This window comes from Urocampus carinirostris, chromosome 11 (assembly GCF_059441175.1).
Source record: "Urocampus carinirostris isolate Australia breed hairy pipefish chromosome 11, RoL_Ucar_1.0, whole genome shotgun sequence".
NCBI lineage: Eukaryota > Metazoa > Chordata > Actinopteri > Syngnathiformes > Syngnathidae > Urocampus > Urocampus carinirostris.
The window spans coordinates 5,835,886-5,860,995 of NC_142359.1; the positions used below are offsets into that span (position 1 = coordinate 5,835,886).

General features: G+C 43.6%; 1 protein-coding gene across 2 annotated transcripts; it reads left to right on the forward strand.

Annotated features, from left to right (window-relative positions):
- Nucleotides 1–1,264: 1,264 nt before the first annotated feature.
- irf5 (interferon regulatory factor 5) lies at nucleotides 1,265–21,458 on the forward strand. 2 transcript variants are annotated; one of them, XM_088346776.1, is made up of 9 exons: nucleotides 1,265–1,457; nucleotides 2,606–2,867; nucleotides 10,117–10,291; nucleotides 10,375–10,397; nucleotides 13,159–13,186; nucleotides 13,254–13,445; nucleotides 16,965–17,354; nucleotides 17,427–17,545; nucleotides 20,990–21,458. In XM_088346776.1, the coding sequence occupies exons 2-9, from the start codon at nucleotides 2,694–2,696 to the stop codon at nucleotides 21,158–21,160; spliced, it is 1,272 nt and encodes a 423-aa protein (XP_088202902.1). In that variant the 5' UTR covers nucleotides 1,265–1,457; nucleotides 2,606–2,693; the 3' UTR covers nucleotides 21,161–21,458. The 2 variants fall into 2 exon arrangements, with proteins under 2 accessions (XP_088202902.1, XP_088202903.1); XM_088346777.1 differs by having other exon boundaries at nucleotides 2,670–2,867.
- The last annotated feature ends 3,652 nt before the right edge of the window (nucleotides 21,459–25,110 follow it).

Genomic DNA, 25,110 nt, shown 5'->3' on the forward strand with positions numbered 1-25,110 from the left:
CAGGTATGCAAATCTCTGTTAAATTGCTTGTAACTTTGTACTGGACAAATTGTATTTTGTAAGTTTCGAGTCCTTTTTCAAAATGCTCATTTAGAAGATCTCCTATTCCGATAGTGTCCTTCTTATTCCTTATGGAGTTGGAATTCATGTATTGGAAGAGAAGTTGACATCACTTTATAGCAGTGTTTCTCAGCTGGTGGGTCGGGGCCCCAAAGCGGACCCGTTTTCAGTGGGTCGAAGGCAAAATACTGCTAAGAAGAAGAAAAAGCGCAGGGTCAATTACCCTCCTTAACATTAGATGGCGATAAAGCCCCGCATGATCCCTTCTGCCTGTTCAGTCGATCGCCGTGTTTAAGATGTCACGGTTGCCACGGCGCCCAATTGGCCCCGCCCGTGCGGTGCCAGCTGCGGCTCGTTGATTGTCTTTCTGTCTATTTAAGCTCAGTCCTCTCACTCTTCCTTTGTCAGAACCTCTTACCCGCAAGACGTGGGTTTTGACTCGGTCCTGTTTCCTGTTGGTATCTCCTGTCCGGTATGGTTCCCGTTTATTTTGTCCTGTTTAATATCGGTTTCCAGTTTCGTTCCCTTCTATTTTTGTCCTGTTTAATATCGGTTTCCAGTTTCGTTCCCGTCTATTTTTGTCCTGTTTGTTATTCTCTCCAGTTTTCGTTCCCGTCTAGTTTGTCCTGTTTAATTTCGTTATCCGGTTTTGATATCAATCCTATCTGTCCCGTCCTGTCAGGTATCGATCCCATCTGTCCGATATCCGCTCGGGCAATTGGTATCAATCTCGTCGGCCTCTGGATTCCTATCATTCCATGCCAGACTGCTGCCTAACGTGCATGACTCCCCATTTCCTATAAAATAAAAGGCTTGTGTGAGAAACTGATTGGTTCCCTGTCCTTTTTTGAGCCCTCTCTGGTTGTCGGTCCGTCAGCGAACCTCTGTTTCTACAAGGAAAGCACTTTGACTCCAGTCGGTCCCGCTTTTTGCCCCCGTTTTCTACCCGTCCGTTCCTGATTTCCCTGTTTGTCTCCGGTTACGACCCGTTTTTGATCCCGACCACGTTTTGCTCTCCCGTCCCGGCTTATGACCTGTTTTTTCTTCGTCCTCGACACCACTATCTTTCCTCTTTACCTCAATAAACGTTACGTGATTGGGCCTACCCTTGGTGCTGGTCTTGACAAGACCATTCGAGAGCCACTGATTGATCATATAAAGCAAGCTCCTCTGTTTTCTCGTTCTTGAGTCCGGTGTCACTTCTCAAAACAAACCGAAAAAACAGTTTCACTTCTCTCCCTCTCTTCCGAGCATGAACTTCCCTTTAGACTCAAAGTGTCAAACGCAACGGCAGAAGGTCTCATCGCATTTGTTTTTGGCGTCTGTCGGAGAAAGAACTTTTCAGAAGGCGAAAACTGGAAACAAAACGGAGCGGCACCTGTAAAAGGACAGCAATCGTGAGTGCATCATTCGAAACCCTTTTTCATGTCGGTTTCACTCCAAACACGATCGAGTGAACTGTGTTCGAATGTCGATTGCTGAGACTTCCGAAAACAGACGGGAGCAAAAAACGGGACAGGTGGGAGTCAGGGTCAAAAAAGGCTTGCCTAGTAGCCAGGGCCGTAGCCAGGGCCGTAGCCAGATGTGAGTCCCTTGGGGGGAGGGGCTGATATCAAATACACGCAACTATTTTTACCCCCCAACATTTTTTTTGCACAACACTGCTTTCTGTGTTCTTCAGGGACGGGTTTTATGATTCGCTATTATAGAAATATATAATTTATTCCTGTATTTTGTAGTTTATTTGTCGTTGCGCTGAAAAATCCAGATTTTGAACAGACATTATGTTGTGCCCTGCAGGGAATTCAGGTGAAAGTTGCTTAGTCGAAAAAAGTCAGTGAAAAAATGTTTGTTATAATTTCATAAAATAATAAATTTTTCTAAAATGTATTAATTAATCACGGTCAGAGTATTACATTTGTATCAGTTGTATTCTCAACGATATTCTTGTTTAAGCGATCTAGTTTCATCAGTAAACCGAGGCGTGCGTCTTTTAGGTCGTGATTTAAGCCGTAGGGGCGCCACGGAATCCAGGACACTAGCCAGGGTAGCATTAAACTCATTCATAAGTGTGTCAATGGAGCCTTTATATATAAGAAATGACGCAACTACTCCTGAAAGAAGATCGGAGAGCTGAGAAACTATGCCAGTGCAAATGTTGCGGCCGCTAAATCCTTTAGTTTCTTTGATACAAAATTTAGCCAGCACCTCAAATGTAACTAAATAATGATCAGAAATAACGGTAGTACGCGGTAACACCGTCACGTTTTAGGTTGGAACTCCTCGAGTCGGAAATAACAAAGAACAACAGAACTTTGTATTTGGTTTTGGGGTAATCCAAAAGTAATCGAAAGTAATAAAGTAACATGACTTTAATATTTAAGTATTCGGATTACTGTTACAGTGAATTACTCGTAATATCCTCATGATCTGGATAAATGTTGCAGTTACTTAACTGATCACTTTGAGAAGGCAAAAATACAAAAAAATGGCTTTTTAAAATGCAAACTACAATTGGGCAATTTTCTGTGCTGTTATGAAAAAGCAAATTCAACAGAGTGAAAGCGTCGTGAATCTTTTCCCCGACGTTGCCATGACGACCTCCACAGCCTGGGAACTTTGAGTGCCTCAGCATGAATCCGCAGCCCCGAAGAGTGCGCCTGAAAGCTTGGCTCCTGGCTCAGGTGGACAGCGGAAGCTTCCCGGGTCTTCATTGGCTCGACGCGGAACGAAAACTGTTTCGGATCCCGTGGAAACACGCCACTCGGAGCGTTCCCGTCTTTCAAGGGGAAAACACCATCTTCAAGGTTTGTTTATTGAGGTACTGCAAAAATTGTTAGGGATTAAATATTAAAATGTACCGTTTACCAAATTGTTCGAATTAGTTATCTGACTCCATTAACCAAACACAACCTACATTCACCTAACAATGCACGCTCATTTCTTGATGGAAAAGATGGACAAGAGACCGGCATTTCCACACGGGGGCAGATTTAATTTCTTAGTTTTTAACGAAGTGAACTCCATCGAATATGGCTGAATTAGTCGAATTGGTGTCGCTTGAGTCTCTGTCAAGCCTCCTCTCTCAATCTTCTGCCTTCTCCCGGCCCACTTTTTTTCCCCGCAAGCTGGTGTGCCGGCTCCTCCCATGGGCGTGCCAGAAAAGCCCCCTCGCCTAGATGTCTAAAATGGTCAAAACATCCCCGAGCGTTTTTACGTCACCATGGCCGTGTGCGTCGAGAAGTGCTGATTATCTTATCAACCCTTTGTCCCAGTTCCCCGCTGTTCCTGTAAACATCATTCTCAACTAGGTTGACCTCGCCCCACAGCTCAGCCAGTGAATATCTTTTGCATTTAAATCTAATTTGTTTTTGATCGTACAAAATCCTTCAAAAGGAACACAGATCAAGCTGTAAAACGAGAGCTTTGCTTTTCACAGAGGCTCCTTCTTCACCACGTCTGCTCTCCCGTCCCGAATTACGACCTGTTTTGATCTCGACCTCGTCCGTTCTCCCGTCCCGAACAACGATCCGTTTTTGATCTCGGCCACGTCTGCTCTCCTCTCCTGGCTTTCGACTTGGTTCCGATCCCGACCGCATTTTTGCTCCTGGTCACTGACCTGTTTTTTTCAGGGTCCGCATGACGGTAGACGCTGCACCGATCTGTCAGTCGATTTCCCGTTCTGACCTACCCTCATGAACAAAACCCCGAGACACTCCTCCACTTGAGGCAGGGTCTACTCCCCAACCCAGAAAGAGCAGGCCAACTTCTCATCTCATCTCATTAGCTACACCGCTTATCCTCAGTAGGGTCGCGGGGGTGCTGGAGCCCATCCAAGCAATCATCGGGCAGTGGGCAGGGGACACCCTGAACTGGTTGCCAGCCAATCGTAGGGAACACAGGGACAGACAACTCACTCGCTCATTCACACCTAGGGACAATTTGGACCGGCCGATTCACCTGAAATGCATGTTTTTGGAATGTGGGAGGAAACCGGAGTGCCCGGAGGAAACCCACGCAAGCACGGGGAGAACATACAAACTCCGCACAGGAAGTCTGGAGCTGGATTTGAACCCACGCAGGATGTTCCCAAGAACTGTGCCGCACATGCGCTAACCACTGCGCCGCCGTGCTGCCCAGCAGGCCAACTTTTTCCGAAATAAAACATTTGCACACAAAAAACAGCTTTAACATGTTGCCAAAGGGAGAAGTCTGAAACCAAAACTTGTCTACACCTGTTCCAGTTTTTCTCCTCTCAGGAAAGTCATGTTCCAAATCAAAACAACAAGAAAGAGCTTTACCCCACATGTGACGTCCATTTTGAGAAGCACACTACATTCCGTGGTCATCCGTAACAAAAATACAAAAAAAAGATTCCCAATAGTTTGAAACTAAATGGCAGCTTTCACTGGTTTACCCCTGCCGCATCATATAAGTATCCCGCCCATCCCTTAGAACACCATCCATCCACGTCAATGGCGGCCTTCCTCTTGGTCTCCTTCAATCGACTTCTGCTCTGTTGATCCTCTTCAACATTCGCTCCTCATCCATCCTTTCCGTGTGCCCAAACCAATCGAGTACCGTATTTTCCGCGCTATAAGGCGCACCGGAGGCGTGTTCAGGAGAGTGAGTGATTGCTATCGCGAGCTATCGCTAGCTTCTGAACGACCAGTGATTATTGAGCGCTCGCGTGCCCGAGTAATCACGGGAGAAAGACCGCTTACTTTGATTTCCAACATGGCGTCGACAGTGCAGAAGATGGAGGATCTCACCCTGACGAGTGCTGTTGGCGATGTAATATATCGTCTTAGAATATAGAATAGAATAGAATAGAATATACCTTTATTGTCATTGTTACAAATGGGCTAACATATTGTGACAACGAAATTGGGCATGACACTCCAGTTTTACACATAGTGAGGGTATGAGCAAGAAGATAAAGGAACAGAGAAGATAATGTTATAAAACAAGGGGAATAAGGCTATAGTTATAATTTACATGGTATTTACACAGCAATGTCAGCATGTGGGATGTTACATACAGGGTTGTCGTGATAACGTTGTATCGTAACGGTTGTGCAATATTGCATTTGGTGCAAAGTCATCATGGTGCAAAAATAGTCCGCATATACATTGGTGCAAGCATAGACATCATAGTGCAAAAAAAGGAAATGGTCAGACATTGTGCAATTTGAGCATTAAACGTAGTGCAGTCGACATGTGCAAGAACAAGACTTGAGTAACATTATATTCGTATGAGGTAGTGTTGGCACGAGTTTTCAGTTTTTGTGCGGTGTCTGTTGAGCAGTGAACAAACATAGTGCAGACAGCATGTACGTGAGTACCATTTTACATACGTGTGAGGTATTTTTTTTTTTTTTTTGCAACAGTTTTCAGTTTTTTGTGCGGTGTCTGTTTAGGGTGGTAATGGCTGTGGGGAAGAAACTGTCTCTGAGTCTATTCGTTTTTGCTTTGTGTGACCTGTAGCGCTTGCCGGAAGGCAGCAGGTCGAAGAGATGGTGGCCGGGGTGAGAAAAGTCCTTGACGATGTTTTCTGCTCTGCTGAGGTAGCGAGAGCAGGCAATGTCCTCCAGACTGGGCAGAGAGCAGCCGACGATTCTCTGGGCTGTTTTTATGATCCTCTGGAGCTTTTTCCTGTCTGCTGCTGTGCACCCCGCATACCACACCGTGATGCAGTATGTTAGGATGCTCTCCACTGTGGCTTTGTAGAAAGACACCTGCAGCTGCTGTTTTAGGTTATTTTTCCTGAGCAATCTCAGGAAGTGCAGTCGCTGCTGGGCCTTCCCTACCACCGCTCTGGTGTTTGCAGACCAGGAGAGGTCGTCGGCGATGTGCACGCCCAGAAATTTGAACGAGTGGACTCTCTCTTACATTGCCTGGTAATGTTTGTGAACAATGCAAGACAGGTATGACCCTTCCACTGCGTTTAGGATAACCTTAACTGTGTCAATATGCGAACTGTCGCTCATATCAGCCAACTCGCTCAAAGCAAGCTGTAGAACGAAATCCATTGTACTGTCGTCGGCCATTTTGAATCAGTAAGGCAATCACAGTGAGCGATTACAAAACGTTCAGCAGTGCGCGGCAAGCGATTATCAAGAGACTACATGTCTGATCACTCTCCTGAACACGCCTCAGGTTATAGGACGCACCCTGAAAAAATAGTTTTTGGTCTTATTTTTGACATACATAAGACGCATCGGATTATAAGGTGCTACAATGGGAACGTGGACAAAACAGTCAGATAGTTCAGTCCAACTGATTACCCCCTTAACATTCCCAAAGCTTGTAAAGACGCAAATACGTGTCGAGAACACGGGCGGATGCGGTGTCCGTACGATGTCACTCAAATGCATCGTTCCATCATTCGGAAGGTTGAAGTCTTGGGATTCAAGAAATGCCAACCATTCCTTAGTTTCTATTTTCTTTTTCGCTCGCAACTTTACTGTGCATATGACAATAAACACTTGGAATTGAGTTTAATTTAAAAATAGATACTCCATTCCATCCATTATCTGCACCGCTTATCGCAGAAACATCGAGTTCAATCTGAAACAAGATACAGGGAAAATATATAGCCAGAGTAGCTCACCGAAGTCGTTGTGTTCATAATAATGTGCAGCCGAGGTCCTCTTATATCCGTGAGTGTAGTAAATCCAGGAGAATAAAATACTTACAAATACAAAATAGTAAAAAAATGCTTTCTGTATGCCGTCAGCCACGTGCTATACGCATTCATCTTTTTCGGCCAATTGCAGGCTTTGTTTTGCCGTTTAAGCCAATGCCAGCCTGTAAATGATAAAAAAGATCCTCCCCTTGACCTCCGAATAACTTTAGCCAATAGTGATTGATTCAAATGATGATTGACACATTGGTTAGCCAATGAAACGCCGGTAAATAAATCCCAGCATACACCGCGGACTACTTGGCGTTCGGGGGAAAATCGAGTCGGCGGCGGCAAGTTAGTTGCAAGACTTTGCGACTTAATATTGATCCATATATAAGGCGCACTGTATTATAAGGCTCATGGTCAGCTTTTGAAAAAAATTAAGACTTTTAGGTGCGCCTTATAGTGCGGAAAATACGGTACTCTCTTATCTACACGCTTGCTCAGTTCCACTACTACTCCAGTTCTGTCTCTCACAATTTCATTTCTCAATCCATCCGATCTTGTCACTCCTAACATACTCCTCAAACGCTTCGCGAATATGATGTATAATTCATGTCATCAAAATCGTATCGGCTTGAACGTTCCTTGAATCTTACCGAGGCGAGTCAGACTCTGTCTTGTTCGCTCTTTAAATGTTGGTCCATTACTGAGGTGCGCAAGGTCTTGCATTTCCACACGGGGGCAGATTTAATTTCTTAAACAAATAAACTAAGTGAACTTCATCGAATACGGCCGAATTAGCCGAATTAGTGTCACTCGACTCTCTGTCAAGCCTCCTCTCTCAATCTTCTGCCTTTCTTCTCTCAGCCCACGTTTTTTTCCGCAAGCTGGTGTGCCGGCTCCTCCCATGGGCGTGCCATGAAAGCCCCCACGTGGGCTCCACCCCCTTCGCCTCGATGTCCGGAAAAACTCAAAACAGCGGAGCGTTTAACAAAACAATGCCTGCCGTCCTTCGTCAGAGTCCTGTTATCAAAATACCCCAGCCAAAACATTCCGCATTTGGAACAGCGTGACCTGAAGCCCACTCAGTGAAAATCTTCATTGCACTCGATAAATGTAACTTGTATTTAATCGTATAAAATCCTTTATAAAATACTTTTGTAGAAGTTTTGGTGCACCTAGTTGACACCTCATGTCAGTATGTTTATGTAACTGTTCGAGACGCTGTTGCACTAGAGCACAGGTGTCGAACAGGCGGCCCGCGGGCCAGATCAGACCCGCTAAGGGATTGAATCCGGCCCGCGGGACAACACTCAGAGAAGTGCAAGAGAAAAACAAGCTCCAGGTTGAAATATGTCCACTTGATGTTGCCAAAGCCAGGTCCCTCAAACAAATACACTGTACTTGTATTTATTTCTCTTTCTCTCTCTCTCTCTCTCTCTCTCTCTCTCTTTCTTTTCCACCCCTTTTCTCCCACTCTCTCTCTTCACACTCTGTGTCTCTCTTTTTCTCTTCCTTTGTTGCTCTTTGTCTCTTTTTCTCTCTGTGTCTTTTAACCTCTTTTGCTCTAACTTCCTTTTTTCCTTTTTTCTCTTTTCTCTTTCTATCTTCCTACCCTTGGCGCTTTCTTTTCTCTTTTCTCTCCTTCTGTCTTTCTATTTCTCTTTGGATTTCTCTCTTCCTCTCCCTTTCTTTTCCCCCTCTCTCACGACTTTTGATCTTTTGTTTCTCACCTCTCTCCCTCTCTCTTTTTTTTCCACCCCTTTCTCCCACTCTGTCTCTGTCTCTTTCACTCTCTGTGTCTCTCTTTTTCTCTTCCTTTGTTGCCCTTTGTCTCTTTTTCTCTCTGTGTCTTTTAACCTCTTTTGCTCTAACTTCCTTTTTTCCTTTTCTCTCTTTTCTCTTTCTCTCTTCCTACCCTTGGCGCTTTCTTTTCTCTTTTCTCTCCTTCTGTCTTTCTATTTCTCTTTGGATTTCTTTCTTCCTCTCCCTTTCTTTTCCCCCTCTCTCACAACTTTTTATCTTTTGTTTCTCACGCTCTCTCCCTCTCTCTCTTTTTCTTTCTTTGTCCCGCCCTTGCTCCTTTTCCCTCCCTCTTTCTCTTATTTCTTTATCTCTCTTTTTCTTTCTCTTTAATCTACTCGTCCGGCCCCCGACAGAATGTTTGTTCTATCGTGTGGCCCCCGAGTTCAAATGAGTTTGACACCCCTGCACTAGAGCGACTCTCATCAGATATTATATTCACGGAGCGATGTCTTACTCTGTTGGAAAAACGTGTCCGGTGAAACAGTCGACAATGAAATTTGTTATCGATTTTCGACTAATACTACCCACCGCCCGATGATTGCTGGGATGGGCTCCGGCACCCCCGCGGCCCTACTGAGGATAAGCGGTGTAGCTAATGAGATGAGATGAGATTTTCGACTACTCGGCCAAACATTGCAGCCTTATATGTTTGCCCTGGTTTCATCTGATGACTTCCTCTTGGTGCATTTGTGTCAATACTCTGCTCTAACACCTCCAATGATTGTCTAAAGGTGTCGGACGGACCCAAACGCGAGACACAAGAGATGTGGCAGAGGTGGGTAGAGTAGCCAACAATTTAACTCAAGTAAAAATACTGCTACTACAGAATGTTAGGATTCGAGTAGAAGTAAAAAGTACTCATCCAAATAATTACTTGAGTAAAAGTAAAAAATGAACTTGGTGAAAACAAAATACTCAAGTAGTGAGTAACTGTAACAATGTCTCACTTACTGATTTTGTTTTTTAATCATTCAATCAGATTCTTAAATATTCAAAGTCCATCCAATCAACAATAAATTACAAGTCTGTGTACTTATAAGTCCTTGTACTCAGACAGTTTGTTTGGTTGAACCTCTATGGATAAAAAAAAAACATGTGAGGCTACTGATATATGCACTACAGTTAAAAAAAAACCCTACTCATAAGTGCGACCTGGTGGTTGTTTGAGTCACTGGTCAAACCAAAATAGAAGAAACAAGGCCTGTGACATAATAATTGCACGGACGTTTACGTGGAAGGGATTTTAGTAACGGCTTCGATGTAGCCTAATGGAGAGGAGTAAGAGTAGTTTCTTTTTCACAAATCTATTGAAGTAAGAGTAAAAAGTGAAGTGATTTTAAAAGTACAAAATGTCCTAAAACTTTCTCAAGTATATGTTACTTGTGCCTACCCACCTCAGTGTTTTGCCAGTGAAGGGCTTCAGGAATCAAAACGGTTGAGCAAAGTGAGGAGGGAGCCCGGGGTATTTATAGCAGAGGTGGCTGATTGTCTAACTGAAAACACCTAGAGAGAGACAAAGTTAAGGGGATGAGAAAGTTAGAGAAAGCTGCCATCTTTTGGGAAAAGGAAGGACTGCAGGCACCAAACCATGACAATGTTTTTCTCATTTTGATCCTGCAGGCTTGGGCTCTCGAAACAGGAAAATTTCAGGAGGGTTTAGACGATCCCGACCCGGCCAAGTGGAAAGCGAACCTGCGCAGCGCGCTCAACAAGAGTCGAGAGTTCGAGCTTATGTTCGACGGCACCAAGGAAACGCCCGTCCAGGAATATAAAATTTACAAGGTGGTCAACGCAGGTGAAGCTAGCTTTAGCGTTCTCTTTTTGGAAAGAAAAAAAAAACAACTTTTAAAAAAATAAAATGTGTCATTTTCCTTCCAGGTGCCTGTGCTGATGGTGATGAGGTAATCTCGCAATCAAATAAAAAAATAGTCCGAAATTCTTGTTTTGTTGACCGATCAGTTTTCATTTTACGTCTTTTTATTATCTTTACTGTATGCTGTGGGTTCTGATTTGCTCCCTGTCACTATTTGAACCCAGTCCCGTCAATCCCCTGTTGTCAGTCCGTCTGCGAACCTCAGTGTATAATAGGCAAGCCTTTTTCGACCCTGACTCCCACCCGTCCCGTTTTTGCTCCCGTTTGTCTCCAGCCAAGACCTGTTTTGATCCCGACCACGCCTGCTCCCCTGCCCCGACTTACGACCCATTTTTGATCCCGACTACGTCTACTCTCCCGTTCTGGCTTACGACTCGCTTCCGACCACGCCTTGCTCTCCCAGTCCCGGCTATCGACCTGTTTTCCGGCCTTGACACCACCATCGCTCACTACGGAAGATCCACTTCCGTGTTTGGATCCTGTTTCCATTCTGGTCCTGACAGGAACACATTAGGCTGGCTGAAAGGAGGCGAGTAGGAGAGGATTGCGAAGAGTGATTACATGCTTGTGCTCGCGGTTTTCTGTTACTGTAGCATGAAAATGGTAAAAGTAAAAACTGTTTCAAATACAGTCCAAACGCTGACCCATACCCGAAAAAAGATGAAAAATGAAAAGTTTATTCAAGCGCATCAAAAAAATGCACATACTTGCATGCGCCACACAAGCACCTTGACAGAGAGGCGGAAGATGGCATCAGCAATTTAAAAAAAAAATCAAATTCCGGATGGTACCTTTAAGAAAAATTTAACAGGCCAAATTATAAGCTGATATACTATTATTTTGTCAGGACCAGAACGGAGACAGGACCCACTTGCGTCGCGTTTCTCACAAGTTTTATTGGATGAAAAAGAGAAAGGGTTGCGCCCACGATCCGGTGATAGCTGGATACGGGAAGCAGGTCGCTCTGAACGCGGAAGTGGATCTTCCGTGTCGAGCGATGGCGGTGTCGGGAACGGAAAAACGGGTCAGTAGCCGGGACAGGAGAGCAAAAACGTGGTCGTAAGCCAGGAAAGGAGTATAGACGTCGGGGACAAAAAGAAGTCGAAAGCCGGGACGGGAGAGTAGATGTGGTCAGTATCAAAAACAGGTCAAAGCCCGGGGACAGACAGGAGCAGAAACAGGTGGGAGTCAGGGTCGAAAAAGGCTTGATATTACAGTAATCCCTCGCTGCATTGCGGTTCACTTAGCACAGTTTAGCTACTTTGCGGATTTTCATCATAATAATAATAATAATAATAATAATAATAATCATGCAGTGTGTTCTGTATTATGATTGGCTATTCAGTTGCCCCGCCCCTTTTCTGCCTGTGGCTGCCTGACGTTGCGGTCTGGGTTGTCCAAGTATGGAAAACATGTTGACTACATCAAGTATGCGCAAATATCTTCAATTTCAAGTTTCTCTAAAATGCATCATGTTAGTAAATGTGTTTTGGACCAACAAAACATCCGGCAGCTGAGAAGACCAGAACGGAGACAGGACCCACTTGCGTCGCGTTTCTCACAAGTTTTATTGGAAGAAAAAGAGAAAGGGTTGCGCCCACCATCCGGTGATTGCTAGACGCGGGTAGCGTCTATCTTCAGTGTTGAGCGCCTTTTTCGACCCTGACTCCCACCTGTCCCGTTTTTTGCTACTGTCTATCGTCAGGGGATCTTCAGTGTTGAGCGATGGCGGTGTCGGGAACGGAAAAACGGGTCAGTAGCTGGGACAGGAGAGCAAAAACGTGGTCGTAAGCGAGTCGTAAGCCAGGAAAGGAGTATAGACGTTGGGGACAAAAAGAAGTCGAAAGCCGGGACGGGAGAGTAGATGTGGTCAGTATCAAAAACAGGTCAAAGCCGGGGGACAGCCAGGAGCAGAAACAGGTGGGAGTCAGGGTCGAAAAAGGCTTGATATTACAGTAATCCCTCGCTGCATTGCGGTTCACTTAGCACAGTTTAGCTACTTTGCGGATTTTCATCATGCAGTGTGTTCTGTATTGTGATTGGCTTTTCAGTTGCCCCGCCCCTTTTCTGCCTGTGGCTGCCTGACGTTGCGGTCAGGGTTGTACACGTACGGAAAACATGTTGACTACATTAAGTATGCGCAAATATCTTCAATTTAAAGTCTTCTAAAATGCATCATGTTAGTAAACGTGTTTTGGAACAACAAAACATCCGGCAGCTGAGAAGTAAGAAGAAAATACTTTTGTGAAGACCAGAACGGAGACAGGACCCACTTGCATTACGTTTTTCTCAGTTTTATTGGAGGAAAGGAAAGGGTTGCACCCACGATCTGAACGCGGAAATGGGACTTCCGTGGCGAGCGATGGCGGTGTCGGGACCTGAAAAAAAACGGGTCAGTAGCCGGGACAGGAGAGCAAAAAACGTGGTCAGGATCGGAAACGAGTCGAAAGCCAGGAGAGGAGAGTAGACTTGGTCAGAATAAAAAAATGGGTTCAAGCCGGGGAACAGACGGGAGCAAAAACAGGTGGGAGTCAGGGTCGAAAAAGGCTTGCCTAGTGTTCACTGAGGTTCGCAGACGGACTGACAAACGGGGACAGAAAGGAGTGGGTTTAAATAGGGACAGGGAGCCAATCAAAATCCGAGGCGGGAGCGGGCACAGGTGAATTACATCGGTAATCATGACAATTTACCTCATTTTAGTAGTTTTTTTTAACTTGTTATTGACAGTGTACCGTATTGTGTCCTAAATGGATTTTCTTGATAATTTTAATCCGAAAACTGTTTTTCAGATGCCAAACCTGACAGCCCTGACAATCGGTATGCAAATTTATTCATCAACTTGGAAACGCAGTTTCTGTTGCGTGATACTTGGGTCTCTGGTTAGATTCCCGAACCTGCGACGCTGCCTCCCGCATGTCCATTCCTACCCCACTCGGCGATGTGGACCAATTATGCGGAATGTCTGTCCCTCGGCAGGACTTCCAAGTATTTGATCAGGTCCACTTTGATTCTCTTGATGCGAGGGCGGCACCCCAGGGGGAGGTGGACCCTCCGAACCTGCTAAGTTGCATCCCATGTGAGTGGAAATTTGCTGTGATGTTTGTTGCTGGGGGTAGAGGAAAGCGTGTACCGTAAATTCTAGACTATAAGCAGCTACTATTTTGTGTCTTACGAAACGATTTCAGCATGTCCCCCCCCCAGTGTTCCCTCTAAGCTGCGCGCTTGCGCAATTGCGCACTGCTCGCACATTCTCAGCGCACAAGAAAATCGAGCCCGCGCACAAAAATGAGGGCTCAAAATTACTAATTAAGAAGCGACTTAAGTAAAAGTTACAGTGTATGAAGGTAAAAAGACACAGGTTCCCCTGATGTTGTGTCCTAAATGCGGTATTTTGTAAGTAGAGTCGAAGGAGAACGAAGTTGAGTAAAGTTAGTAGAGTTTGTCGGGGAACCGGCTTCTTCGGCTCGGCTCACTAAAAGGAACCGGCTCTTTCGTGTTCTTAACAGCTCTTCGGGTTGTTTTTGCTTCTTTAATCCCAACATGACCAAATATTAAGTAAAATTATGCACACAATGACTTAAAGAAAGGGGGGGGGAATAGAACAAAAAAGAAAAAAATACCAAAATGAAAAAGTAGTGAAAAGCTGAGAAAAAAAGAAACAAAAGGAAGAGAAAAAAAGAAGGAAAAAAGCCAGAAAAAAAGAAAAGAAAGAAATGTAGGAAAAAAGTAAATAGAGAACAAAAAGAAAAAAGTAACAGCTCGGAAAAAATAAACACAAAGAGATGATTTTTTTGAAAGGAATTTAAAAAAAAAGTAGAAAAAAACACAGAAAAAAGAAGAAAAAGTTTGTGTTGCATTCAAATAATTTCCAATTATATCAAGTGAATCTAGTTGCCAACATTGTACTTCCACTAAAAAATGTGACTAAGTACAGTTCTGTATGGTAGTGTGCCCGCGAGACTGGGAGGTCGCTGGTTCGCGCCTCGGCCGAGTCATACCTAATTGGTAAAATGGCGGCGCCCTCTGTTGGCTGCGGCTGCATCAGCTCGCTACAACGGGTCAGGTGTATCGACATTTCGTTCTGTGTACATTGTTACAAAGAATGACAATACAAAGGAAATTATTATCATTATTATTATCGTACAACCAACGAAATAAACCTCCCAAAATGTTAATATTATGCGACAAAATATATCAGAAAATAAAAAGAAATGAATATCTTGTGAAAGAATTGTAAGAACAAACGACGTTTGTAGGCCGTACAACCTTTGCAATAGTACATGAGTTAATTCCTTCAAAAGAGAAAAATCATTTTGCATTGCCGGAAACTTTTGGACATGTTTGATAATGACTCAGTTGCCACACTTGGGATTGCCGTTGCTCACTGTTGTTTCAAGCGCTGCTCACCGACTTTGTGTGAACGCTCAGACCCGTAAGGAAAATTACAGGGAACATTGGTCCCCCCTGTCTAGCAGCTGGCTCAGAACTGGTGAGGACCAGGCAATCCGATTGTTTTATTAAATTAAAGCACATGCTGAGCCGTGCGACTGATCTTAAGCTCTCCCATCCCTTGCACACGTAACAAAGGGATAGAGATGAGACCGAGTATTGCCGCTTCTACGTTAAAATAAGAATTATAATAGTATTTCAGAAAAGTGAGTACACCTTTAAAAATTCTGCAGAGATTTCATTAGGAGGTCAGGGTGAAAAATAGTTTAACAATATATCTTTGTATGTATGTATAACAGTTCATATTTCCGTTTTCTTGCAATGTGTTCATGTTCACTTCCAGTCTCTACTTCATTAGGGTTTGGTAGGGTTTCTTTAGTTTGATTACTTTCAATGACTTTTGGATGACTCCAATACCAAATATGCTAATAAAAGACAAAAGAAACTAAATATGAATAAAATGACAAAATTTCGTGCAGGCTTGGGGAGTAACAAAATATATGGAACGGCAAAAATGATGTTGGCAAGCTGTTTGGATTTATTTTCATTTTGTTTCTGTGGCATTTTATGTTCGTTTTGCCGGAGATCAAAGAGATCAAAGCCAGCAGAGAAAGCTTACCACGTGTTGTGAGTCATCATTTTATTCCTATTTAGTTTCTTTTGTCTTTTATTAGCATATTTGGTATTGGAGTCATCCAAAAGTCATTGAAAGTAATCCAGTTAAAGTAACCCTACCCAACCCTGGTCGCATTTTATGTTTGTTTTGCCGGAGATCAAAGAGATCAAAGCCAGGAGAGAAAGCTTACCACGTGTTGTGAGTCATCATTTTATTCATATTTAGTTTCTTTTGTCTTTTATTAGCATATTTGGTATTGGAGTAATCCGAAAGTAATTGAAAGTAATCCAGTTAAAGTAACCCTACCCAACCCTGGTCGCATTTCATGTTAGTTTTGCCCGAGATCAAAGAGATCAAAGCCAGCAGAGAAAGCTTACCACGTGTTGTGAGTCATCATTTTATTCATATTTAGTTTCTTTTGTCTTTTATTGGCATATTTGGTATTGGAGTAATCCAAAAGTAATTGAAAGTAATCAAGTTAAAGTAACCCTACCCAACCCTGGTCGCATTTCATGCTAGTTTTGCCGGAGATCAAAGCCAGCAGAGAAAGCTTACCACGTGTTGTGAGTCATCATTTTATTCATATTTAGTTTATTTTGTCTTTTATTAGCATATTTGGTATTGGAGTAATCCAAAAGTCATTGAAAGTAATCAAGTTAAAGTAACCCTACCCAACCCTGATATAATCCTGAAAAATCCAAGTCTGTTTTTTGTGTTGTTCATTTTTAACGGTTATTACTTTGTCTTAACACATATTTATGGTAAATATTGGCAGATATTGAACGTTTGGGTTGAAAACCACAAAAGTAATCAGCCACAACATGATTTTTGACTTTTTCATAGCCAAAATGACCCCAAAAGCAGCCTGTGTTATACTTGTTCAATAAAGAGTTAGGTGAATATAGGGCGGCAAAGAGAAACACTGTCAGGACCAGAACGGAAACAGGACCCACTCGTGTAGCGTTTCTCACAGTTTTATTGGGAAGAAAGGAAAGGATTGCACACATGATCCTGTGGTCGTGGGGAGCAGGTCGCTCTGAACAGGGAAGTGGCACTTCCGTGGCAAGCGATGGCGTAAGCGGAAAAAAAACAGGTCAGTGGCCGGGATAGAAGAGCAAAAACGTGGTCGGGATCGGAACCAAGTCGAAAGCCAGGAGAGGAGAGTGAACGTGGTCGAGATCAAAACAGGTCGTAATTCGGGACGGGAGAACAGACCTGGTCGTGATCAAAGTGATCGTAGCGGGAGAAAAACAGGAGCAAGAACACAGGACAGGTAAAAAATGGCTTGTTGTGTAAAAACAGAGATTCGTAGACAGACCGACAAAAGGGGACTGACCGGTCAGAGTTTAAATACTAACATCGAGCCAATCTGTCAACAAGCTGCAGCTGGCGCCATACCGGCGGGGCCAATTGGGCGCCCTGGCAACCGTGACAAACACATTTTCAAATTTCGTTATCCGTAACCGCTCTGTCATCCAGAATTTACGGTTGCTGACGAAGTTTCCTGATTTGTTTTATTTTCCGCCGCAGCCACTGACCTGGAAGTGAAGTTCCAATACCGAGGTCGGGCCATGGGTTCCCTGACCGTCAGCAACCCTCAGGGCTGCCGGCTCTTCTACGGAGAACTGGGACCCCATCCCCACCAAATCGACCTGTTCGGACCCGTCGACCTGCAGCAGGTTTTGTTCCCGGGGACTTCCGAGATCCTGAGCCAGAAGCAACGTCAATTCACCGAGGCCCTGCTGAACGTGATGGATCGAGGGCTGATCCTAGAAATCTGGGACCAGGACATTTACGCCGTCCGTCTCTGCCAGTGTAAAGTCTTCTGGTCTGGGCCGGGTGCTCCCGACAGGGGTCTGCCCAATCGACTAGAGAGGGAGAAAAGGGTGAAGGTTTTCAGCCTTAACGAATTCCTTCAAGGTGAAGAAAGAGGTTTTGAAATTGCGATTGGTTGAAAAGGGAATTGTTCCAAAAAAAAAATGCTCTGTGCAGGACTGATTTTGTACCAGAAGGGGGAGACTCCAAATTCCCCGCCCTATGAGATGTACTTCTGCTTTGGGGAGGACTGGCCGGATGAGAAACCAAAAGAGAAAAAACTCATTGTGGTTCAGGTGAGTGAGAAAGCATCCGTTACCGATGTGAATCACCTGTGATTGGCTCCCGATCAGTACTTGTACCCACTCCTGTCTGTCCCCTTTTGTCAGTCCGTTTGCGAACCTCAGTTAACACTAGGCAAGACTTCTTCGACCCTGACTCCCACCTGTCCCGTTTTTTGCTCCTGTCCGTCCCCCGGCTTCGATCCGTTATTGATCCTGACCACGTCTACTCTCCCGGCTTTCGACCCCTTTTTTGTCCCCGACCACGTCTACTCTCCTTTCCTGGCTTACGACTCGCTTACGACCACGTTTTTGCTCTCCTGTCCCGGCTCCTGACCCGTTTTCCGTGCCCGACACCGCCATCGCTCGCCACAGAAAGTTCCACTTCCACGTTCAGAGCGACCTGATTCCCGCGTCTAGCGATCACCGGATCGTGGCCGCAAGCCTTTCCCTTTCTTCCAATAAAACTTTAAACGCAACACAAGTGGGTCCTGTCTCTGTTACGGTCCTGACACCATTTCTCATTTCTATGTGGGGAAAAATACAATGATAAAGTTAATAAATGACATTTTCTGCGCCAGATTATAAGGCGCACCCCCTAAAAAAATAATCTTTTATGATATATTGTTCACATATAAGGCGCATGGAGTTAAAATTACAGTACAAGCTAGGGTTTCATAAAAAAATACACTTAAAGCCCTAGTGTGAAATAATTGACCACTAGATGGCGTTGTTGTCTAATGTGAAGGAAAATGTCAGGACCAGATCGGATAGAGGACCCACTTGCGTGACGTTTACCACAAGTTTTATTGAAAGAGATCCGGTGTTCGCTGGGTGCAGGAAGCAAGTCACTCTCCTACTCGGATTATGATCCGAACGCGGAAGTAGATCTTCCGTAGCGAGCGATGGCGGTGTCAGGGACGGAAAACTGGTCGGGGGCCGGGAATGGGAGAGCAAGACGGAACCGGAAATGAGTTGTAAGCCGGGACGGGAGAGCAGACGTGGTCGGGATCAAAAACGGGTCGTAAGTCGGGATGGGAGAGCAGACGTGGTCGGGATCAAAACAGGTTGTAGCGGGAGCAAAAAACAGGACAGGTATGAGTCAGGGTCGAAAAAGGCTTGCCTGGAATACACTGAGGTTCGCAGACGGACTGACAACAGGGGATTGACAGGACAGGGTTCAAATAGTGACAGGGAGCCAATCAGAACCCGCGGAGGTTTGCGCCAAATGAGCGGGCACAGGTGAATCGCATCGGTAATCATGATAGAAAAATAATTCCACAGAAAGTAATAAGATGCCAGACAAATATGGCGGACTACGAGGTATGGATTCGACTATGTAAGAGAAATACAAATTTCTCGACTTACGATTTAAAAAATAAATACATTCTTATGATATTTTATGTAGTTTTGCCTATTATTCAAATCAATACTGTATTTGTTTTACTGAATGAAAGTTTTTTTGTACCACTAGGAGGCAGTAAATATAGCACACAGTCCCCTTAAATCAGGGGTGTCAAACTCATTTGAACTCTGGGGCCACAGAATAGAACAAACATTCTCTCAGGGGCCGGACTAGTAAACAAGAGAGAAAGAAAAAGGGAGAGAAAGAAATAAGAGAAAGAGAGGAATCAAAAAAAGGAATGGGTGGGAAAAAGAAAGAGGAAAAGGAAAAACAGAGAGAGAACGTGAGAAACAAAAGAGATAGAGAGATAGTGAGAGAGAGGGAAAAAGAGAAAGAAATCCAAAGAGAAATAGAAAGTGAAAAATACAGAAGGAGTGAAAGAGTGAAAGCAAGAGTGAGAAAGAAAGAGAGAGAAAGAGTGAGAACGAGAGTGAAAGAGAGAGAATGTGAGAAACAAGAGATAAATAGAGAGATAGTGAAAGAGGGAGAAAAAAGAAAGACATCCAAAGAGAAATAGAAAGTGAGAAATACAGAACTAGTGAAAGAAAGTGAGAAAGAGAGACAGAAAGAGTGAGAAAGAGAGTGAAAGAGAGAGAACGTGAGAAACAAGAAATAAAAAGAGAGATAGTGAGAGAGAGGGAAAAAGAGAAAGAAATCCAAAGAGAAATAGAAAGTGAGAAATACAGGAGTGAAAGAGTGAAAGAAAGAGTGAGAAAGAAAGAGAGACATAAAGAGTGAGAAAGAGAGTAAAAGAGAGAGAACGTGAGAAACAAGAGATAAATAGAGAGATAGTGAGAGAGGGGGAAAAAAAGAAAGACATCCAAAGAGAAGTAGAAAGTGAGAAATACAGAAGGAGTGAAAGAAAGAGTGAGAAAGAAAGAGAGAGAAAGAGAGTGAAAGAGAGAAAACGTGAGAAACAAGAGATAGAGAGATAGTGAGAGAGGGGGAAAAAAGAAAGACATCCGAAGAGAAATAAAAAAGTAAGAAATAGAGAAGGAGGGAAAGAGAGAGGGGGAGAGAGTGAAAGAAAGAGTGCGAACAAAAGAGTGAAAAAGAAAGAGAGAAACACAAGTACAGCGTTTGTTAAAGTCACCTGTCTTTGGCAACATCAGGTGGACACATTTCAACCTGCAGCTCGTTTTTCTCTTGCGCTTCCCTTGTTGTTTCGCGGGTCGAATTCAATCCCTTAGTGGGCCTAATCCGGCCCGCGGGTCGCCTGTTAGACACCCCTGCCTTAAATCAAAATAACGTATTTAATCGAACACATAAGGATGACGACATCTGGTTTAACACTAAACTTAGTTTTAGCAGCAAATAATGAACATGTTAAGCAAAGCACCACAAGAGGGCGCTTCAAGACCATTTTGTTTCTCAAAGGCAGAACAGTTATAGTATGCAGTATCACTTGAGGAAACTATGCATTTCCATTGTATCCAATGTTGTTTTTGCGATGTATAATGCGCACTTTACGGCCAATTTTGTCAGGACCAGAACGGAGACAGGACCCACTTGCGTTACGTCTCTCAGTTTTATTGGGCAGAAGGGAAAGGATTGAACCCACGATCCGGTGATCGCTGGTCGCGGGAAGCAAGTCGCTCTGAACGCGGAAGTGGGACTTCCGTGGCGAGCGGTGTCGGGGAGGGAAAACGGGTCAGTAGCCAGGACAGGAGAGTAAAAACGTGGTCGGGGTCGGAAGTAGAGTAGACGTGGTCGGGGACAAAAAGGGGTCGAAAGCCGGGACGGGAGAGTAGACGTGGTCAGGATCTAATAACGCGGAAGTGGGACTTCCGTGGCGAGCAATGGCGGTGTCGAGAAGGGGAAAAAAACGGGTCAGTAGCCGGGACAGGAGAGCAAAAAACGTGGTCTGGATCAGTAACGAGTCGAAACCCAGGAGAGGAGAGTAGACGTGGTCAGGCTCAAAAAACGGGTCGAACAGAAAAACGGGAGTGAGTCAGGGTCGAAAAAGCTTACCTAGAGTAAACTGAGGTTCGCAGACGGACTGACAACAGGTGACAGAAAGGAGTGAAAATCAAATATTCTCCGTCCCATTTCAGGTGGTTCCGGTTGTGGCCCGGATTCTAACGGAAATGTTCTCAGGTGAGCACAGCTGGTCCCTGGATAGCATCCGACTGCAGATCTCCAACCCGGATTTAAAGGACCAGACGGTGGAACAGTTCAAAGAGCTCCAGAAACTCCTCCAGAGCCAGAATATTCAAGGGTCGTGAGCAATGTTCCCTGTCATTTTCCTTACGGGTCTGAGCGTTCACGCAAAGTCGGTGAGCAACGCTTGAAACAACAGTGAGCAACGGCAATCCCAAGTGTGGCATTATCATTGTCCAAAACTTGACATCCACTTACATTTTGCTGAGTTTCCGGCAATGCAAAAAAATGTTTCACTTTTGAATGTATTATTGCAAAGGTCATTTGTTTTTACAACAATTCTTTCACAAGATTTCCATTTCTTTTTTTTCCAGGTGTCTTTTGTCGCTTAATACTAACATTTTTGGGGGCTTATTTAGTCGGTTGCACGATACACAAATGTATTGACTTGGTATAATTGTCACGAATGGCAGCCACTCCAGCAGCTCCCGTGTTATTTTCGATTGTTCTCGATTGTTCTCAGCTCAGGGATGCTGCTGGAAATGTGAATTTCCCTTCGGGGATGAACAAAGTATCTATCTATCTATCTATCTATCTATCTATCTATCTATCTATCTATCTATCTATCTATCTATCTATCTATCTATCTATCTATCTATCTATCTATCTATCTATCTATCTATCTATCTATCTATCTATCTATCTATCTATCTATCTATCTATCTAATTGGAAATTATTTGAATGCGACAGAAACTTTTTCTTCTTTTCCCAGTTTTTTTCTATTTTTTTTTAATTTCTTTAAAAAAAATCTCATTGTGTTTATTTTTTCGTAGCTGTTACTTTTTTCTTTTTGTTTTCTATTAAATTTTTTCCTACATTTCTTTTTTTTTCTTTTTTTCTGGCTTTTTTTCTGAATTTTTCCTTCAATTTTCTCTTCCTTTTGTTTTTTTCTGAGCTTTTCACTACTTTTTCGTTTTGATATTTTTTACTTTTTTGTTCTATTCCCCCCTTCCTTTAAGTCATTTTGTGCATAATTTTACATAATATTTGCTCATGTTGGGATTAAAGAAGCAAAAACAACCTGAAGAGCCGTTGTGGACCCGAAAGAGCCGGTTCCTTTTAGTGAGCCGAGCCGAAGAAGTCGGTTCTCGATAAACTCTACTGACTTTACTCACCTTTGTTCTACTTCGACCTTGACTTCCAAATACCGCATTGAGAACACAGCGTCAGGGGAACCCGTGTATTTTTACCTTCATGCACCGTAACTTTGACTTAATTCGCTTCTTAATTAGCAATTTCGAGCCCTTATTTTTGTGAGCTGGCTAGATTTTCTTGTGCGCGGAAAAGCTCTGGGCAGTCCGCAATTGCGCACACACGCAGCTTAGAGGGAACATTGGTCGTGAGATTCTGTGCCCCCCAAAAATTCCTCATTCAAAACCCTTTGACAATGTATATTTGAAACATAAAATTAAATACAAAGAAAATAATTATATCTCAAAACTCAAAAAAAATTCTAGCACGTTCTTCTAATACTGATAATCGCATTATAATGTGGAACCCCCAAAGATAACGGAGCCTCATCGATAATTATCCAAGATATCTAGCGAGCACAAAACAGTGAGACATGCGACAGGGGCCTAAATCACAATCCAACCTTCTAAAATTGTCATGAACCAGAACAGGATCAGGACCCAAACGCGTGACGTTACTCACACAAGCTTTTATTTTACGGGAAATGGGGAGTCATGCACGTTAGGCAGCGGTCTGGCGTGGAAAGACAGGAAGCAAGAGACCGCCGAGATTGATACCAGTTGCCCGAGTTGATATCGGACAGATGGGGTCGATACCGGACAGGATGGAACAGATAGGATAGATAATGAGACAGGATATCTAAAATGAACAGGACAAACTAGACAAGAATGAAAACTGGAGAGAATAATAAAAAGGACAGAAATAGACGGGAACGAAACTTGAAACTGATATTAAACAGGACAAAAATAAATGGGAAAAATACTGGACAAGGAATCCCAACAGGAAACAGGATCGAGTCAAAACCCACGTCTTGCGGGGCAGAGGTTCGTTGACGGACTGACAAAGGAAAAATGAGAGCACTCAGCTTAAATAGACGGAAAGAAATCTGTCAATGAGCCGCAGCTGGCGCCACACGGGCGGGGCTAATTGGGGCGCCATGGCAAACGTGACAAAAATTTGTCTGAAGTTATCCGTGGTTCCAGCAGATAACCATTTATTTTCGCTAACAGAAGAACTAAGTGTATTTCATCGTAGACGGCTGAAGAAGTCTGTGCGGGAAGCCTTCTTCTGAAGTCCTTTTGCTTTTTCTTACTGGCCATCTTCTCCCCGCATAATGGTGTGCCGGCTCCTCCCATGGGCGTGCCAAAGAAGCCCCCTGGGTTTCACAATCTCATCCACGAGCGCCTTGATATCTGGCTTCTCAAAACAACGCCGGGCCGTTCTGCGTCAACAACGTCTGGGTGTGCTGATTGTGCTAAACAACATCTTCCACCACTTATGCCTGCCCTGAAATTTCACTGCTCATTGAATAAAGGCACAGTCAGTAAATATCTATTGCATTAAATGTAATTTGTAGTCAATCGTATAAAATCCTTGATAGTCAAATGTATAAAATCCTTTAAAATTTACACAGTAGAAAAATGCATTTCATTTATAGAAGGATATAAGATGATGACCTTAAAAATACCTTTGGTCTTCACTTTGACAGACTTAAGTGTTCATTTAAACATCAAAATGAGATGAGAATATTGTTTTCGTGAGGTCATGAGATCGAACCTCCTGTGTGGAGTTTGCATGTTCTCACCCGTGCTTGCCTGTCCCTAGGTGTGAATGAACGAGCGAATTGTCTGTCCCTGTGTGTCCTGCTACAGGCTGGCAACCAGTTCAGGGTGTCCCCTGCCCACTGCCCCAAGATAGCTGGGATGGGCTCCAGCACCCCCGCGACCCTACTGAGGATAATGGATGGAAGGATAGATATCTCAGTATGTTATTGTGTAACTGGAAAGGTGTGCTAAAAAGCACAAGGAAGAGTACAAACTACGAAGACTCATAGTGACCAAATCACATTATTTTTCTTCACTTTTTTGCCTAGCCTTTCGCAAAGTAAGGGACACAAAACAAAAAGAAAAAAGGAAGGAAAAGAAAGAATAAAAAAGGAAAAGGAGAAAACAAAAAAAGAAAAAGGCAAGGAAAAACATGAAAACGGAAAGAGAAGAAAGAAAAGGGATAAGTGGAGAAAATATTTAAAAAAATAAGGAAAAGGGGAAAAATTTAAAAAAAAATTGAAACGGGAATACAAGAAGGAAATAAAAGAAAATTAAGTATAAATGAAAAAGGCATTGTTTTACTATGTTCTAAATGTTTTCAGTTTAAAAAAAAATAGACACGGCGGCGCAGTGGTTAGCGCGTGTGCGGCACAGTTCTGAGGTCATGAGATCGAACCTCCTGTGTGGAGTTTGCATGTTCTCCCTGTGCTTGCGTGGGCTTCCTCCGGGCACTTCGGTTTCCTCCCACGTTCCAAAAACATGCACATTAGGTCAATTGTCTGGTCCAAATTGTCCCTAGGTGTGAATTAGCGAGCGAATTGTCTGTCCCCGTGTGCCCTGCGATTGGCTGGCAACCAGTTTAGATAGCTGGGATGGGCTCCAGCACCCCCGCGACCCTACTGAGGATAAGCGGTGCAGATAATGGACGGATGGATAGACACTACGTGCAAAAGAAAGAAAATAAGACAAAAAAAATCAGGTTTTGAGGGTCGCATTGGCAACCAATCATGATAATCTCGTGTCAAATAAATGTTAGTTTATCGATTGCCAAGTATTTAGAAAATAAATGTTTCCTTTGAGACTCCTTGTGATCAAGAGCTATACGAATAAACATGACTCGATATTTTTGCTTATTCTTTAAATCAATATTGTTTTTTATTTTTTAAATGACATTTTTTACCACCAGGAGGTACTAAATAACACACACTGTCCCTTTAATTTTGTTTTCATTTTCCACATTTGAAAACCAAATCAACCAAAATCCAGAAGTTGTATT

What these genes read in the sequence shown, in the direction of transcription:
- irf5 (XM_088346776.1), top strand. Translation starts at nt 2,694, where the DNA reads ATGAATCCGCAGCCCCGAAGAGTGCGCCTGAAAGCTTGGCTCCTGGCT. An exon ending in GGGAAAACACCATCTTCAAG is followed by an intron (nt 2,868 to 10,116) that starts GTTTGTTTATTG and finishes TTGATCCTGCAG; the next exon opens with GCTTGGGCTCTCGAAACAGG. An exon ending in TTACAAGGTGGTCAACGCAG is followed by an intron (nt 10,292 to 10,374) that starts GTGAAGCTAGCT and finishes TTTTCCTTCCAG; the next exon opens with GTGCCTGTGCTGATGGTGAT.